This window comes from Branchiostoma belcheri, unplaced genomic scaffold (genome assembly GCF_001625305.1).
Source record: "Branchiostoma belcheri isolate BF01 breed outbred unplaced genomic scaffold, Haploidv18h27 scaffold27, whole genome shotgun sequence".
NCBI classification, from domain to species: Eukaryota; Metazoa; Chordata; class Leptocardii; order Amphioxiformes; family Branchiostomatidae; genus Branchiostoma; species Branchiostoma belcheri.
The window spans coordinates 1,048,677-1,068,234 of NW_017803876.1; the positions used below are offsets into that span (position 1 = coordinate 1,048,677).

Below are 19,558 nucleotides of genomic sequence, written 5' to 3' on the forward strand. Positions count from 1 at the left end.
CGAGGGCGAGGCACCCCGAGAAGCCTATGGTAGTAAAACAGGTTAAAAATCTCCCATCATTTCTACTATGTAACGCAAGGTCCTTAGTTAATAAGCTTGACGATCTAGCTGACTCAATGACTAGACATGGAATTGACATAAGTGTAGTATCTGAGACATGGTTCTCACCCAACCATCCAACTGAATGTACACATATAGATGGTTTTAGTCTGTTCTCTAAATGTCGCACCAGTCGTGGTGGCGGCGTTGCCATTTACGTTAGAGAAACAATACCTGTGGAAGTTATTGATTTTATTGAAACACCTATAGAGCTAGAATGTTTCTGGATATTAGTTAAACCGTATTGGACACCGCGTCGAATTACAAACATTGCCATTTGTGTTGTCTACAATCCTCCAAACTCGATGTACGAGGACATGTTAGCGAAATATTTGATTGACAGCGTTGATAAGATTAGTACAAAATACCCCCAAGTGGGGATCTGTGTAATGGGAGACTTCAACAGATTTGAGATCAAAAGTCTTATAAATGGAAGTCAGCTCGAACAGGTAGTAAATCAGCCTACTAGGGGTGAGGCTGTGCTTGACTTAATAATATCAAATTTGAAGTCCTTCTATTTAAATCCCCGTATTGAAGAGCCCCTCGGCCTTAGTGATCACAATACCGTTATATGGATGCCCAAAGACCATAAGCCGAGCAACAGGAAAATAACGTCCACCTTCCGACAAATGAGAGATTCCAACGTCCGATCCTTCGGACGCTGGATTTCGGCCTACCCGTGGACCGAAGTCATCGATGCCCCAGATGTCCAAAGCAAAATAGACAAATTTTACCACATACTACATGTCCAAATAAATAAACATTTTCCCTATAAATCTATAGTTAAGCATAACACTGACAAACAGTGGATAACTGCCCAAATCAAATCTACAATAAAACGACGTCAAAATGCATTTCATACTGGAAACATGACACTTTATCGAAGTCTACGTAATAAGGTTATTCGTCTATGTACAAAAGCAAAAAAGCAACACTATGTCTCCAAAGTAAAACATCTTAAGACAGATAACCCTGCTAAGTGGCATAGTTCTCTCCGTAAAATGTTAAATTCTCGTAAACCACAGGTGTCTATTAGGCTTCCCAATGACCCTCATGCAAATGAAGAAGACACAGCAAATATCATTAACATGCATTTTCCTCTATTGTAAATGATTTACCCCCCTTGGACCTGACCTCAGTACCTTCATACTTACCGTCCCCCTCAAAACCACCAACAATTTTGCCATGGGAGTTATACGAAACATTAAAACGACTCAACCCTCATAAAAGTAGTGGTCCGGATGACTTACCGCCCAAAATTGTTAAAATGTACGCGGCTGAGTTCAGTGACGTTTTATCTCATATATTTAATTCATCTTTAGATGAAGGATATGTCCCTACTCAATGGAAACAAGCAATTATAACCCCAGTTCCTAAGAAGATACCAGCCTCTCTCGAAACCTTAAGGCCAATATCCCTAACCTCCAGTCTTATAAAGACATTTGAATCCTACATCGTTAAGTGGATTCTTCAGGACATAGGCAAAGTGATAGATCCCACTCAGTTTGGAAGCAGGAAAGGAAGGTCTACGGTCCATTATCTAACCAGTTTAATTAACTACATAGTCCTTGGTGCTGAAACCCCTAAAAGCGTTCAAACACTACTAATAACTGATTTCAGTAAAGCATTCGATAGGATAAACCACACCAAGCTAATTAACAAGATGTTGACATGTGGGGTAAGGGCGTCAATTATGCCTTGGATATGTAGCTTCCTTACAAACCGTACCCAGTGCGTCCGATACCGTACCAAATCCTCAAATTGGGAGGGAATCTCATCTGGAGTGCCTCAAGGCACTAAATTGGGACCGATTCTTTTTCTTATATATGTCAATGACGCCTTACAAGATGACATTCTAAATCGTTATAAATACGTAGATGACCTGTCGTTATGCGAGAGCAGACTTTTCTGTGAAGAGAGCCTAATTCAATCATCTATGGACCGACTCGACTCTTGGGCAATTAATAATGACATGAAGCTAAATGACGAGAAGTGTATGCTCATGACCTTTTCCTTTATGAGAGACTGTCCCCCACCCCCTAATATAACACTTCATAATAAGCCCCTTATATATACCGAATCCGCCTGTATTCTCGGTTTATGGCTCTCGGGGGACCTGAAATGGGACAAACATATTGAAATTATAACAAAGAAGGGGAGCTCACGTCTTTTCTGGCTGAAGAAACTGAAACATTCCGGACTCCCTGTTCAAGACCTTTGCGATTTCTACCAAGGATACATACGCCCGACCCTTGAATATGCGGCCCCAGTTTGGAATTCAAGTATCTCTGTACATCAAGTAATAAAAATTGAACGCATACAAAAACGAGCAGTAAAGATAATCCTTGGCCCCCTGTACACGTCTTACAACATCGCCCTGTCCCAATTATGTTTGCCGTCCCTAGAGAAAAGAAGAGAAGCCCTCAGTCTTAAGTTTGCAAAGTCCCTCCTTAACTCCACTTCGTTCCGACATTGGTTACCCCCATCCCGCTCAGACATCCATGGCAGATGCCTGAAGGGGGCAAACCAACTCGACATCCCTTTGACGAAAACAAAGCGGTACAAAACGAGCCCAATCCCCTATTTCACTGATTTGTTAAATAAACAAGCAGACCTAGGTTGAAATCTCCCAGTACCGGACGATATTGTTTTTAATCACTTATATATCTAATTTATAACTGCGTACAGCTAGTATTTGTTTAAGTTGTTTGTACCTAGTTTGTCAATGTCCTTTGGTTGTTTAGCCCACCTTATTGTTTAATTGTTTTTAAACCTGTGTACGCAATTCAGCGGTTTAAACGCTGCCATGTACAAGGATTGTTGTTGTCAATAAACTATTATTATTAACTGTTGCTGCCTCGCTTTGTAAATTCCAATTTCCTAATGGTAAGCCTCGCTCTATTTGGCATTAACCTTCTGACTGAGTGGATGTCAAGACTGTTTAACATCAAGTGCAGTGGCAAGAACTGTGAAATATCCAGCACATTTTACTTCATAGATGTTCATAGCTGGTCAACAAAACTTGGGTTATCAAATGTTATTAGCATGTACCAACTTTCAGCCATCCTTTGTTGTTGTTTTTTTGTTTTCTCCATGTCACTACTGGCAGTGACTGGTACTACACACTATTTCTGTGTGAGCATTTCTATCCAGAGGTGATATGTGTAGTTTTGAGCCATTCTTTGGTCCATTTGTAAACATGCAACAACACCAAGTGATGTATTAATATGAAGCTCTGGATTATCCACTGTGAGAAATCTGAGACAACAGTGAACTGAACTGAATATCTAGGGCAGGCCAAACTGGAATCAAGTTCCTACCAGGCCAAAACAACTCTGCTCTACTCTACTCTTTTCATGACAAATTGTTGATATAGAAATGTTTCCCTTCAAGTTCAAATCTATTCCTCAGCCCCATGTCTGTATCTGTATCATTATAGCTGTTACAGCCCTTCGGCGTAACACACCAGCTTCGCAGGCACGCGGCACGGCTGCAGCTAGCTATGTCACACCGAACGACTTGTTACAATCAATCTTTGCGCATTTAGTTGCAGTTGTTTAAAGCTTTCTAGTGATGATGCCCCAACTGTGCCTGGTGGCAACAAGTTCCACTCTACGATAGTTCTTGGGAAATACGAGTTTTTGAACACCTCAATATTCTTGGTTGACAACTCTGATATTTGAAGGCATGACTGTTTCTTGTTCTTTTCTGGGCTGGTCCAACTGTAACTGACACTTGCCCCATGTCCAATGTGCCCTTGTCCCCCTTCCACCCCAGGGAACAGGCAGCTTCCTGCTGGGGGCCAGACCAGGGGTGAACGCGGCTTGTGGGTTAACCTGCCCGAAAATGCTTCACTCCCTTTTCCTTTGTCAGCCCAGCATGGGGAAGGGCAAAGGGGGGATCTCCTTACTTACCCACTGTACAGACACAGTGCTCATGCCCTCTGTCTGTGGAAGACAGTAGCCTGGATGCCAGACTGTTCTCAGGGCTAATACACAAAGGCCAGCTCCCAGTTTAGATCCTATTATAAAGAAGCTGCCCAGAGTCTAACTTGTATATAATTTGTGGTAATATTTCTTAGGAGCCCAGAGTGTAACTTAGGGTGCTTGTAATAATATTTCCTAGGAGCTAGCCTGTATACTAGCCCTGGCAACTATCTGGCTAGTAAGACAGCTATGCTAGAATGATAATTACATTGCAGTCTATCATAGATTCCCAGCAATTCACATACACTACTGTACATCATCAAATGTAAACCTACCTAGTGACCTACATATTTACCCTTAAGTGGACTATACTAAGTACTTCGTTATCTCCTGTCACTTTGCTTTATTTCACCATAGTTGTTTCACCATTCTGTGAACTGACTTAACTCGTTCATGCTTTTAATTTCTGCTGGATTTCAAAGCATTTCTTCTGTCCCCAACATTATCTGCAGTGATTGACAGGACATGCTGGGTTCTATTTAGCCCAGCTCTCCTCCCCTTCCATCTGTCCCCTCCTGGGAGCCTTGCCCCTTTTGGCAGGGGGGAAATGCTACAAATGTGGCAAATGTTCCCCCGAGATTTACACCAAAACAACCTTTTCCAAACATCCATCCTGGGTGGCTGGAGTGGGCACTTCCAGTTCTGTTGGAAAATTTGTGATACTAGCCTGAATCCTGTTATGAAAGTCTGTTGTTGTCCTTGTTTTACGTGTAATATCTTATAGTCTCTTGGTGCTGGTTTACACTTGGTCTAACTCATGGTGCCTTGTTCTTGAGTGGTGCTGGAAGTGTTTCCATTAAGTTGGAAAAGTCTCCGATGATTTCATAACTTTCAGGTCTCCTTTCTGGGCTGGATGGAATATTCGCTACATCGTCTACAGTTTGCTTCCTATAGCTTTAAGTTGCAGGTGTAACTTATGCCTGCGGTAATAAATGGATACCATGACCCATATCAGTGCATGCAGTTTTAGCAAGCCAACAAAAATATTCCTCTACACTCAGGATTCACAATGCCTCCATTCAAAGCCAGCTAGATCATACACAGAAGTATGGGGGGGGGCATGGGGGGGGGGGCGTTGGTAGTTGCTAGTGGTTATGAATTACGCAGAATTTCCGCCGCTGCCGATTACGAATTACGTTAGATTATCAGATCTGATTACGACTTTACGTTTAATGTGCTATTAAGAATTACGTCAATTTTGGGGGAGGCTGCCTACGGATTACGAAGATTACACCTTACGAAAAGTCCCAATCACACCTTGCGTGAAAAAAGCATGCAGGCCCCCTGACAGTAGTTCAGGGATGGCAGGTCTTCCTACCTACCTTCTCAGTGCTGATGTTATCATTCTAATTGCATTCTTGGCACTGTGTTGCTGTCAACGTGAAGATTTACACCACAGTTTTGTGTGGCACGAACCTGTAGGCGGTCATGCACTCTCCAGGTGCCATGCAGGAATGTTCTGGTTAGGAGTACTGAAGTGCACTGGGGAGTTTAGCTGGACTGTTATTACATGGTATTAGAGTAAGTCAGTTGGCTTAACAAGTTATGAGAAGGCTGTTCTCTTGATCGTACGTAAAAGAGTAACACATTTCCTTAAGTTAATGTAGAATAGGTGAATGTGTTCTTGTATGATGTCAAGAATACATTCAAACTCCAGGTTGTCCCATCCAAAAAAGTGGCCATGAGAGTTGCCAGTCCACTAACAACTATTTTGTCAAAAGCTACTCAGTACAGTGACTGCATACATGTTGCTTTGAAAATAAAATACTAGTATTTTTGAAAGTTTAGTAGTGTGGAAGGTCAATTCAGATAACTGGTGGAGAAGTATTTGGTTCTATTTGTACAGAAATGATTTAAAATTTTGTTAATGTCTCAACCATTCCTCCTTTTTGGGAGTGGGTCATTTCAATGGCAGTTGTCAGCTGAATGTAGCTTTTTAAATGGTTAAGTTCAAGGTAAGCTACTTTGTTATGTGACACCCGAGTAAAACTGCCCTTGTTTGTGTGCTCCCAGTTGCTAGGTTACTGTTTCCATGGAGGGGAGGACGGCTCTGTCACCTCCATAACGGAGCTGGGCAGACCTCTGGACATTATCAACCTGCTGCAGGCTTCCTGGGAGGACCGCTTCAGGGTGAGCCACAACTCTTACTTTCAGGGGCATAAGGAAGAAGTTAAACTGTTCTCTCCAACTCAAAATTTGACTCACCGTTATTTTCGACTGAATCACTCAGTCTTCCTCAGCTATCTGACCCAAATGCTGTGGACGCGTGATTTTTCCCATGTGTGACGTCAGCAAAGGGTCAAAGGTTGTCTGAAGTCTGACGTCACACGTGGGAAAAATCACGTGTCCACAGCATTTGGGTCAGATAGCTGAGGAAGACTGAGTGATTCAGTCGAAAATTCCGCTGAGTCAAATTTTGAGTTGGAGAACAGTTTAACTTCTTCATAATGTAATTTACCAACTCAGATGAGGGCCTGCAAGGGGGGGTATTGATTACGAATTACGCCATATTTTCGCCGTCGATTACGAATTATGTTAAATTCTCAGAGCTGATTACGAATTACGTTAAATCATGAGGATTCCAGACCGTCTAAAACACAGCAACTAATAGTTCTACGTCAAAACTATTGCCTTTGTGTTGATTGCGCATAGGCGGTAGATCCATGAGTTTTTTGGAGTCCTGGCGGGTGCCAAAATCACCCGAAATCGGGTTCGAATCGGTGGCTGCCGAAGGCACCGGGCGATAGGTGAAGCCGATCAGCGAGTTCCGAGCGCGCCATACACAAACACCGAGGGGGGGGGGGCAAGATTTCAGGCGCCGAAGACGACCGTCTGCAGGCCCTCTCAGATGAACTTTCATGCTAATTTCAGCGGCATAGTTTGGGTTTAACATGCTTCTACCAGGCTTTGAAAAGAGTAGAAATTGGCCAGAAGACAGAAAACATACCAGGGGGGTTGGTCAGCTAAAGGAGTACAGATGAACAGACCAGCAGCTACCCTGGTAAGTGGCCTATTTGGCCAATTTCTTCCACTCTTTCCAAAGCCTGCTACATTTGTATATTCATTTAAACCCAAACTTGCTGTTTGAAATGTGCTATTTGTAAATATGTCTCAATCCTAATGTATTGTAATATCCTGACACAATTCAGCCATTTTGACTGTCAGTGTTTGAAACAATGTTACAGGCCTTTCAAAATTAACTATTCATATACAAATGGACTACGAAAGCTGATGGTTTCTGATAGAATTTCTTACCTTTTCTCTCACAGATGAGTCTTTGCCTGGCTCAACTCTTGGCTCCATGTGTGTGGCCAAATTTGTGGGCTAAGAAAGTTAATTTCTTACGTTTTCTTTTCGTGTCTCTCACAGATAAGCCTGGGCCTGGCTCAGCTCTTGGCCCACTTGAACTCCTCCCCCATCGGCCCGGTCATCCTCCACGACTTCAAGCTGCAGCAGTTTGTACTTGTCAATGGAGAGGTGAAGCTGGCAGACCTGGATGATGCCGACAGTTACGCCCCGAACTGCGCCCTGGACTCGGACTGCGCCCTGGAGTTCCCGGGGACGTCCTTCCAGCTGTCCTGTGACAAGCAGGGGAAATGTTCGTCCTGGAGCGACAAGAGTAACCTGTACAATGCCTACAGATACTTCTTCGTGTACCTGCTCCCCTTCGAGGTACCAGAAGCGCTGAAGCCACTGGTGGATGAGGTCATGAATAAGACAGGTAGGAGATTAAGTCCTCTTGAAATCTTCAAGAATAGCCTGGGTGCCATCCCCTACCGCGAGTCGGCGATAATTCCTCGGCCCGGGAAAGGCACACGCCCCGCCGACCCTGATTTGCACACTGGCTCTAATTATCTCCTCGCGCTAGCGTGAAAGATATTGGGTTTGGGGCAGCCTGGGGTTGGGCGGTGGATACAGTAGCGGACACAAAAAAAAATCTATCGCTTTATGAACGCTAGCGTCTGGCAGCGTGAAAGATATTGGGTTTGGGGCAGCCTGGGGTTGGGCGGCGGATACAGTAGCGGACACAAAAAAAAATCTATCGCTTTATGAACGCTAGCGTCTGGCACCCAGGCTACTTCAAGAAACGTATTGTAAAAGTTTAAGGTTAATGCTGGAAAACCCAAATGGCTCAAAAGTTTCCATGTAGTAGTAGACACTCTTTTAGACAAAAGCACGTCAATAAAGTAAAAAAGCAGTAAAAAAGGATGCAGGTTAGCCTGCAACATGCTTTAGTTATAGTAAACCATTCATTCATTCATTCACTCATTCAGTCACAATAGTAAAAATGGCTACCTTTGCTTTCTGTAGCTACCCTGCAGTGGTCCAGTGAAGAGACTGCTGCTCACATGGAGAGGATCCTGGAGTTGTATCAGAGTGGGGCGTACCTACACAGGGAGCCGGCGAAACCAGACATGACAAGTGAGTAAAGAAAAATCATACAGAACTCCTGGTTATGTCAGCAGGATAAAGTTTAGAATACTCAGCTAGAGTAATGGAAATCATTCACAAAGGTAGTTTCATTACCAACATAGTTCAATGAGATTTTAATATCTTATAGTGGACAAAAAGTTTTACAAGTGTATAGTTCTGCCAGTATCACACCTAAACATTTTAAAAGATAACAGGTCAGATCCTTATTGGAGCCAAGATAAAAACATTATATTAACAACTTATTTTAATGGCATAATGGCACAAATAATGTAATGAAGTACACTACAAAACACATAGTGAATGTAATGCGGACTTCCCAGGATACAGGAAGGTTCCCCAGTCCGACGTCCCGGGTGTGGGAGACTTCGACTGTCTGCGCTCGCTGTCCCGAGGTGCGTGCGCGGTGTCCGTGTTCGACGCAGAGGAAGCCGCGGACATGTGTGACGGAGATGCGGAGTGTCGGGGCTTCGTCCTCACGGACAGGAAGACTTGGATAGGTGAGTTCTCTTCTTCACAAGTTCCGAAGAGAACCCCACTTTCTGTCTATGCACAGATAACACAACAAGGTATAGGGTAGTGCGCACCGACACGGTAGTGCGCACCGACATTTTGGTGGCAGACATTTTAATGGCTCCTCAAAAAAAATACAATGCAATTCAGAATCCAGTATAGTTATGAGTTATGAGAGTCTGAACATAGGTGAAGGTATACCAGAAGACAATCACTGTTGTACGTTAAAAAACGACGTTAAACTGAACAAGGAAGACCTAATTAACGGGACCGTAGTCCGGGACCGTAGTCCTACACTACACTAACAGAAGGACTAAAACTAAAAACTTACAATAAGACTTACAATAAAACAGCCAAGTTAGGGTGGGTGGGCGGGAAATGCTGCCACACAAGCTAGGTGTGGAAGCACGAATGATCGGGGGAAGGGAGACTGGATGGGGAATGGGATTAATTAGAGGGGGAGTGGCTACAGTACCATCTGTGCGCCGACAGAAAGTGGAAACAAAACACTTAAAACAGGGGCATGGTTGCTTTTGCGGGTGGTTTGAAAGCATGATAACTTCGGCATCAACTTTGAAAGCACAAGTCACTCATCAAGTAAACTTGAAAGTACAGCAGGTAACATGTACCGTTACCTAACAAGGGTATAAATTACTATACAAATATGATAACAAATTATTTGCAAAATTATAAGACAGTAAAGCAATAGAGAATGCACAACTAGTACTAATACGTTGTGAGGTTTGTTAAATCTTATCTATAACGGAAGTTTACATTTTATCTTTCAACGGTAATCTGTTCATGTCTAATTTTACTAGTAGCATTTGTCATTATCTCTTCATGCTTCCAGGTGTTAATTTTTGTTGTTCTTCCTTACAGGTCGTCCAGTGGCTTACTTCAAGAATGATGTGTCATCTCCAGTGGAAAACCCTGACACAATACTGTACACAAAGATCCTCGCTCCCACATAAAAGGAGAAATAGCAGGCACTGCCTTGAGTGTCAGTCAACACTGTAATAATGACTTTTAAACTGTAAATAGTAAACCACACAGATTTATGATAAAGAGAAGATGAAATATGAAGCTGAACAAAGTGTATTTATTTGTATGTAATAAGTTAACAATACTTAGTGCAATATATTGTATCAATGGATACAGACTGTATTTTTTTATATACTGCAATGCTGACTCCCATATGTCTGGGAGACAAATACAAAGTTTAAAACTAACTTTTGAATGTCCATAATTTGGTGGTAACATTCCAAAACAACATGAATTGTGAACGATAAGAGTTTGATACTATGAAAGTGTAAATAAACAGTTAATTTAACAGCAAAGATGTCTGGTTTCCTGTTTTGACTAATTTCTAAATTCACACTTTGATATTGGCACTTATGGGGAAAATCATAGGTGATCCAGCATGTCATACAGTCATAGTGCATATGTGGGTTACAAACCAAGTTAGCTGAAAGGTTTTCCTCCATCAAGGTTCTACTTTTCAGATCTCAATTTCTGACCATTTCACAATAAAGTTAAACAATAGGAAGTTTAAATATGAAAACTGGAAATATGTAAATGTTTTTTTTTATTTTCTTAGCAATTTACAAATAATGCAGCCACAACCTTTTGTTAAACAAGTAACGAACTTGTCGTAATACTATGTGCTATCACATGGGATTTCTTAGGAAAAATCTTATTTGGAAAACAGTACAGAGTCAACAGACACCAAAATAGGTCTGTAGCATCTTTACCATTCAAGACATATAGGCCTAGTAGAGTCTCCAGTCCATATTATCATCAGCCAGGCTTTTAGCTAGGGGGTGTCTTTTGGACGCCCTGTACTGAAAATACTAAGAAATTGGACGCCCTACTTTTTTGTAGGACACCCTAAAGACGCCCTATTTTTTCCACTCCCAACCCCTGCCATGCACACATGCTTCCCTTCAGCCTTACTAGAAATACAGAAATGATGGTTTACTGATGAAAAAAACTTACATTCCTCATCAAATTTTCACCTCAAAATGCAAAAAGTGGTGTTTGAGAGCATTACGAATTTCAAAAAAGCCCCCCTAAAAGCTTGTGCACTGCGCATCTTCGCTGCACATAGCATACAATAAAAAAAATGGACACCCAACAAAAAAATCCTAGCTAAAAGCCTGTCATCAGCTCATGTAACTTGTTACTCCTTCTACTGTAGCTGCATCTTCACCTGATGCACCTGACAGAGGTGAAGTCACTGTTGCTGTACAACACTCCCTTGATACAGGGACATGTGCATCAGAAACAAGACTCGACACAGATGACGTATAGAGTGGTCCAGCAGCATCCATTGTTGACGTAGAAGAGGTGCCGCATAGAGCACCTGTTATGCCGAAGGCATCGTGCGGCAGAGACTTCTGCACGATGACATTCCTGTTGTTCCTCAGACTGAACTCATAGGCAGCATCTCTGTGTCAAAGACAGTTTCATACACTGTTTAAAACAGATGTTAACACATGGAATTAGTCATATATATAATGTAATCAACAGGTAGCAGATAGCTGTCATTTAAATGGTTGCAACCTCTGGCCCAAAGGCTGAAGAGCTTCTTTGTACCCTGCATCTGCATAGAGATGGGTAATTTAGCAATAGCAAGATGCTATTACAATATTCAACAAAATTTTGAGACAGAAAATGACATTGTGCTGGATGTTTGGTCACTTCTGGAAAGATAACAAAGCTGAATTTCTTTCTGATGAAATGCAACTTTCTGGACACCTGAATCCCACAATAAGATATAATGTTGACTTAAGATATAATCTTCTGCTGGACTGTCTATTGTAAAAGAAAACAATGTCATCTCACTTGAACGGCTTCCTCTCTGCTGGTGACATGGCAGCCCACTTCCTCCCCATCATGGTACTGATTTGGGTGGACGCATATCCGGAGTACCTCCTGGAAAAAAGCACAGCACTACACTACACATATTTCCCCTCTCAGTTAGAGGGATCCTGGGCCCTACTAGGGTTTGGGTTGGCGTTAGGAAGGGCATCCAGCGGTTAAAAAAAATCTTGCTTCAACAAAGACTTGCACTTGATGCAAGCACGTCTAACCCCCAGTTTTGGGGGGAAAAGATGTTAAACTGGATAGAGAGAGAGAGCCTTAGCCTGTGTTTACACAATCTCTCACTGGCTGGGGTTATTTGACCCCTCCCCAAGACTATCAGGTGGACCACCAATAGTAGCCTGATTTGGTCAGGCTAACTACACTCCCACTCTCCCAAACACAGAAGTAAAACTTGACTTGTGCTGACAGACCTGCAGAGCCCCCTGGCTGCCAAGCATTGAACTGCAGCTCTGCTAGTGGGTATGCAGACATCAACAAGGTTAACTTTTGCATTTTACAATTTCACCACATTTATCAAATTCCTTCTATACCCATATTCAACAAATGACCCAAAAGACACTTATGTAAGCCTGATCATGAGTTTCTATCAGCAACAAAATATGCAAACCTTGAAGGGTAACCTCCAAAATTGCTTAAAGTGACTCACTGTTTCTGCTTCTCTCGCACTATCTTGCAGAACATGATGAATCCGTTCACGCACTTCTTCTTGTTCTTCGCCCTGCCATAGGAGAAACGCCTCCTCCTGGTGCCCGAGTCTCTACTGTCTTCATCTCTGTCTTCAGAAGGCACCTCTTGGTTCGACTCTTTGTCTGCCTCGTCCCAAGACGTCGGGAACTGACCGGCGAAGATTCCATCAGGCAGCGTGTCCACGGAGGAGTTGGATGTGTCAAAAATGCTCTGTTCATCCAGGTTCTTCCAGATCGGTGGGGTGAGGGTCGACTTGGGGGGAGCTGCCATTGCTGCAGAGTAGCAGGGTGGGCAGGAGGCTGGGCGGCCAAACGGTGAGGTTTTGATGTAGTCATCCATGATGGGCTTGCTGTAGGGCATGTCTTCTGCCTCGGGGACAACCGAGTCTGGTGGATGTGTACCCGAAGAGCCAACGGTTGGTGTCTCCCACTGAATATCAGTCTTGTCAAGACCGTTGGCCTGATTTGATGGTACTACCTGCTGCGGCGAGGGGCTACGAGGTTCACTCCACGACGTTTCAGGCTGGAAGAAGGCGGAGAATCTGTCACCACTGTCATCGTCATCTAGAACGGTTGTTGTCTCCATGCCGCTACTGAAGAGCGCTCTCCTAGCATTTGGGACGGGCCTGCTCCTATCCAACCTCCTCCCCATCCATCCAAGCTCTCTCCTGGGCGTACTGTCCTCCAGACACTCGGTGCAGCATCTCTTTGGTTTGGTCTTCCGTTTTGGTCTGGCTTCTTTGTGGCTCATCCATCTCTTCTTCGACTGCTTAGGTGTTGTGATGATGATGTTCTCAGTTTGGTGGCAAGAAGTTGAGACTTCAGACTTCATTGCTTCTCCAGCCACGGTGTAAGCGTGGGTGTCTGGATCTCTGTGGCTAGTCTGTACTCCATGTTGGTGATCCAGTCCAGCCATGCCTGCCGTCTGGTCCACATCGCCAATTGTTCCTAAACAATCCACGCCAGCAGAAACACGTACAGTTTGATGAAACCTAAAACAAACGATCTAAAGAAGACTTACAGATCCTTAACAGTATGGAATAGCTTGGAACATGAGGTACAAACAGCAGCTAAGAGTAAGTTTAGGGAGGAGTTGATAGGCACATCTGATGTTAACTTTTCAAATGTAAAATTATGTGTTAAGTTATGTGTATGTAAACAATGTTTCAATTTTGATGTAGCTTGCATGATGTATATTTAACTCAAGGAAGACTAGCTACATACTTTGTACTTGTTTGTACTTGTATGTTTGCTAATGGAGGAAATAAAGCACCTAACGGATGGTGCTCCAGTTTCAGACCGGGGTGCTGATCGTCCAGGCATCTCCCCTCGATGTGTTTTGCCAGCATGTGTAGGTCGTAGCTGAGCACGGACGGGGACATGGTGAGGATGGCGGGAGAAACGCCCAGATCCCTGCACACGTCCTTCAGGCTGACCCTGGCGGTGCAGGGTTCGATTCCCAGGTCTGTGTAGGCCATTTTCAGCTCCGTATGCAGCCAGTCAATGTAGTGAATAGACTGCTGCAACACACGACGCTGAAAAAGGAAAACAGAAGCATATGTTACTTATATATGATGTACAGGTACAAAAATCTGAGACTCTTTGCCAATTGTACTTACCGGTATCTAAAACATAAAATAGATTGCAGACAACAGTACTAGACCAAAACACTAAAACAGCAAAACGTCTTCTGCGACATTGTAAAACAATTTTTTTTTTCTAGTTTATAAATGTAATTTGATGGTACTCTGTGCTGGATGATGAGTAGGTTTTAAAGTTTTGCTTTAAGTATATCTACATGTTGCAATTTGAGCTTGGGCTACTAGAGTTCCTGCTTGCAACTTCCTTTGTAATAAAACTTCATTTTAAGAAGAGTTCAAGTACATTGTCTTTTCTGACTATTGAAGTATCGGTGTATAACACAATAGAAAAGATGACTTGCAGCTTTTCTAAAGTACAGTAACACCCTACCTTGGTCTGTTTTTGGCCATCCTCTGACACTGGCAGTAGCCTAGCCATCTCCTGTAGTGCAACCACTGTGCTGCGGTGCCTGTCCCTTCAAAGTTGGCATATCAAATAAATGTTATGCTTTAGAAAGTCCATTTCTTCCTACAGATTCAAACAGTTGGTCATGTCCTTGGTACTGAAATGGACTATCCATTGGTTCTACAACCAGCTTATGTTTTGTTTTCAATTGCAATAATTAGTACATATGAAACAGTTGTTACAATGTTCTTTTTGTTCCTACTGATACACAATATCCCTTCCCTTGTCCCATAATTGGCCATGTCCTTGGTGCTGAATTGGACAATCCATTGGTTAATCTACCAGCTGTTGGTTTAGTAGTTCCAGCAACACATATTCTTGCCACTTTCATGATTTAAACATTGTCTGCTGACAAACAAATTCTCTATATTGTATAAGACAGCTACAAGCAAGTCTGTTTTTCCCATGTGTATGCATGTTTCAATCTCACCCACTTCATCAAGTTACAGTACCCTTAATGTGCGGGGTGGCTCAGGGACACACAGATAGATTCTGACTATGTTATCATGACTGTAAAAGATTGTTGTTTATACAGGGGACAACTTGAATGTTCAGACCAGTGTTAGGGAAATGATGTGTGACTAAGACCTGGCTAACCTCTCCCTTTGCCTGTGCACTGCTCTTGGAGAAGTGGATATCTGAGGCTCGTCTGGACCCTCTGCACTGGCTGTGCTGGACTCACTCTCTACTGACAGCTAGAAATGGAGGTGGGGAAAATGTACAATAAAGCACACTGCTACAGATGCTTTGTTCTTGAAATTTGCCAGATGTTTACTGTCAGTTTTTGCTAACTAGAATCAAAGAAGGCAACTTTGTAGAGTTTTCACAACACAACAATCTGCCTCTGGCGCAGTGCCTTGTGGCTTTGGTGAATGAATGAATGGTTTATTTACATCCTCATTTTCATTACAGATCATACCGTGGAAGACTTTGAAGGCTGAAGTAAAAGTACGATTTACAATTAAAAGACTAAAGAATATATACATAAACTAAACATTTTTACTTGCTCATTTATGACACTAACCCTTTGTTGTTAGCTTTGTTGGTGCATTTTAGCAGATCACAAACATTTTTTACACAGCAGATCACAAACATTTTTTACTTGCTCATTTATGACACTAACCCTTTGTTGTTAGCTTTGTTGGTGCTCGAAATGTAAAACAAAGTTGAGATGACAGAAACAAAATTCAGGCTGGCTAGAACACTTAAAGCTGTGCAAACCTGTGAGCTTGAGCTGTGGCTGGATCCGGTCCAGTCGGAGTCCCGGCGCAGGGGGAAGTTGACCTCCTGCACCAGGTGGTGGATGTCGGCCGTGAACCTCTGCTGGGAGCTCTGCAGCATGGACAGGGGCAGGCAGGAGGCAGCTCCAGGCGACAGGCACCCAATATCTGCCAAATCACCGGGCGTGGGCTGGACATAACAGAGCAGACTGGTTTTAGGACAGGAATATCAAACCAGTTACTGATATAAACGTATGCTGGGAGCTCTGCAGCATGGACAGGGGCAGGCAGGAGGCAGCACCGGGCGACAGGCACCCGATATCCGCCTAATTACCAGGCATGGGCTGGACATAACAGGGCAGACTGGTTTAAGGACATGAATATCAAATCAGTTACTGATACAAACGTAAGCTGGGAGCTCTGCAGCATGGACAGGGGCAGGCAGGAGGCAGCGCTGGGGGACAGGCACCTGATATCCGATAACTGATACAAACATTCAGATCACAAAGTTAATGTATGTATTATGTACATGCATGGACAGGTGCAGGCAGGCAGGCAGGCAGCACCGGGCGACAGGCACCCAATATCTGCCAAATCACCTGGCGTGGGCTGGACATAACAGAGCGGGGTGGGTTTATATAGAACTACTGATACAAACATCGAGATCACTTTATGTTTATTTCTTTTTTTTTTTATAAATCATTCTTTTTATTGTTTCAAAAATTCACACAAAAGAAAGCATGGCACAAAGAACAAAATAACTGAAACCACATGCATAACAACAAAACTAAATAAAAACCAGTAAACAATATAGATGATATAGATGAAATATGTTTATTTCTTAACCCTGTCTAGGTATGGACAGGGGCAGGCAGTCGATATCCACCAACTCACACAACAACTGGACACAACATCTTAATCATCATCTTTGTTATCACTGATCCCGCAATACAGTGGATTTTTAGCAGCTGCACAGTTTTTGTCAACGGTAGGTGAAGATAAAGGGTGAGAATGTGCGTGGACACGGACAAGTGCAAGTAACAAGACAAGTGTGTTTACATGCAGTGTTGGTTTACATCTGTGTACAAGGATGGAGGGGGGAGCTCAATACAACGAAGCTCCTTCAAGCTCAATTATGAACAGGGGGAGGGATTTCGCCTCCAACAGTTCAAGATGGTCTTAGTACATTAATTAACAAATCAAAGTTAGGCCACACCAATTTAATTTGTTGGTTCTCGGATTTTTTCAGAAAAAATATGAAGCGACAGGGCGAAAAAAAATAAAAATAAAAACAGGTCTAGGCATCCTATTATACTATAGGCTTAAATGCTATGGAATGAGCCATGAAGTCAACACAAAAGGCTGGGTTAAAATTTAAACATTGAATTTTGAACTTTTAATCAAACCACTGCATTGATAGATGGGAAAACTGTAACAACTAGGAAGAAAAGGACTTTCCTCAACTGTTGGGGGCAAAACATGAGCATTTTTCAGTTGATTCAGGACCAGAATCAATTTTTTTTTTTTGCAAATCAGAAAAAAACGAAGAGGCGAATCCGAGAACCAACAAATTAAATTGGTGTGGCCTTACTGATACAAAGATAAAGAAGAGACAATTCAAGTCATTGAGAAAATGAATGAGGTTCAGTGAGAACCTGTCCATCAAACAATTAGTGGCGTTGGGTGGTGTATTGGTTAGAGCAATCGACTATGAAGCGGGGAGACCCGGGTTTGATTCCGAGTCGTACCCGGTACATGTCTGAACATACGCCCCGACGTTGTTCCCTTGGGAAAGGCACTTAACACGACTTTCCTCACTCCACCCAGGTGTGAATGGGTACCTAACTTCGGTTGGGGAAAGTCGTATTGACTAATCGATGAGGTCACCTGGTGGCGCCGAATGGCAGCTGCACAGACCCTTGCGACAATTCCACAAAAAATAATTGTGGAACAAATATGTGTATCATGTGTATTATTTGATTGTTGTAATTTGTATTGATTATTATGTGATACCCTGCATCAATTCAGCCGTATAAAGGCTGCGACTGCACGGGTACTCTTTGGACAATAAAAACCATTTATTATTATAAACACCACCATGTTGTGCTTCTTTTCTCACCTTCTCATCTTCCATCTTGACTGACCAGGATGACCAGGGGTCCAGTCCAACAGGGTCCATCCCTCTCTGACCAGCACAAAGCCCTGCTGTCTGACAACAATGTGAATACAGTACTGTAATTCTGAAGCACGTTAACTTTGTAATTTCCAACACAAGGCATTGGAGTTAATTTTCAAGCTGACAAAGACTGGAATTGCACAGTCGAAAATCTAATTTCTTGTTTTGGAAACTTGCTTCAGAATGACTTCTACCAACACAGATAAACTTTCAAGATGTGAAAAAACGTTACACTAATTTTGCAACCAAAACATCAGGCCAGTGCTTCTAACTTCTTCGAAATTTGGTCCTCAAAGTCAAAATCAAAGATGTTTACCTGAGAGGCGGAAGCCAAATATACATACAAACATGCAAATTTCGTAAAAGGGTATTGCTGAGTCGCCACGGCTACTTTTGCTCTACTCTTCTCAGTCCTCGGGGCTAGCCCCCCACCCAACACAGCCTTTTTTCGAAGGATTCAAAGAGGCATTTTTTTGTGAATATTACTGCTGGCACAACACACGTGCATGAAATTCACACTTTAGGAGAAAAAGTCACTCATACAGCAGTTAAGTACATTTTCCTCTGGGGTTGAATACAAAAATAGACTACGCAAACCGGATTTTTCCCGCCATTTCTGGCCAGCCATATTGGACGGAGGATGCTCACAGAATTGCTTGAAGTATTCGCCCTCCCCCGAACTCACAACATGCACTTATGACTATTCAACACATGAAGTAAACCTCCCACTCAACAAATTGAATGGCGAACAACTTACTTTGTGAATGGACCGTCAATCCTTGTTCAAGTTCCTCCAAAAGTTTGAAAAGGTCGATGACCAGACCCAATGATGATTCGGAATATTCCATTGTGTCATGGGAGATATCAGCAATGCTAAAGTTAAAATTTTGAACTATTATGAAAAACAAACATATATGAATAAAAGCAAAGTATAGCAGACATGTCTTAAACACTGATTATATATGTTTCAAAATCTAAACTGCATGTTTCTAGTTGCTATAGAATAAATACACACTAAATATCAACTTTGTCCGCTGAAGCACAATGGTTTCCTCTACGGAACATCAGTCGTGTTCAAGCTCAAGCAAAATATTGTAAGTATAAGGGGGAAATTGATGTTTCATCCTCTTGTCTTGACCATAAGTCTCTTCGATATTAGCTTATAGATAACGTAGATGCCCGATACGAACGTTATGTATGCACATTATTGTTTAGTCGTTCGTTTATTGTTTGGTTGTCCTGGAGGTGTAGTTTGCATGTTGGTCGCCAGTCGTCGCCCTTGCACCTAGAGGAAAAAGCCAGACTTCAGTTTTGATCATTGCAAAAGCTGGTGACGAATTGATTTGCAGAGCAGCTAACATACAATACACCTGAACAAAAGGACCATGTTATATCGTGTTGTGGAGTTGTGATTATTATTTTAGTTTATTTTATTTAATTCACATAGATTTGTGAATATCAGATAACAAGCAAAATGTGCTTACAAGATCTTGTGCTCAATTTCCCCCAGTAAGC

General features: G+C 42.6%; 2 protein-coding genes across 2 annotated transcripts in view; one reads left to right on the plus strand and one right to left on the minus strand.

Moving 5' to 3' along the window:
- Positions 1–10,361, plus strand: part of LOC109472320 (extracellular tyrosine-protein kinase PKDCC-like) — an 18,182-nt gene extending 7,821 nt beyond the window's left edge. Inside the window, exons 2-6 of the mRNA XM_019772013.1 lie at positions 6,099–6,215; positions 7,455–7,806; positions 8,397–8,507; positions 8,840–9,016; positions 9,909–10,361. Of these exons, the coding sequence (XP_019627572.1) occupies positions 6,099–6,215; positions 7,455–7,806; positions 8,397–8,507; positions 8,840–9,016; positions 9,909–10,000 (849 nt within the window). The 3' untranslated portion in view covers positions 10,001–10,361. The remainder of the gene's footprint in view (positions 1–6,098; positions 6,216–7,454; positions 7,807–8,396; positions 8,508–8,839; positions 9,017–9,908) is intronic.
- A 687-nt stretch (positions 10,362–11,048) lies between these two features.
- On the minus strand, positions 11,049–18,891 carry LOC109472126. Its single transcript, XM_019771703.1, has 9 exons — positions 18,801–18,891; positions 17,987–18,072; positions 15,869–16,057; positions 15,245–15,342; positions 14,573–14,657; positions 13,875–14,136; positions 12,562–13,549; positions 11,874–11,963; positions 11,049–11,477 (listed from the first exon to the last, which is right to left on the minus strand). Exons 1-9 carry the CDS (start codon positions 18,889–18,891, stop codon positions 11,192–11,194), a joined length of 2,175 nt encoding a protein of 724 aa, XP_019627262.1. The 3' UTR covers positions 11,049–11,191.
- Between the last annotated feature and the right edge of the window lie 667 nt (positions 18,892–19,558).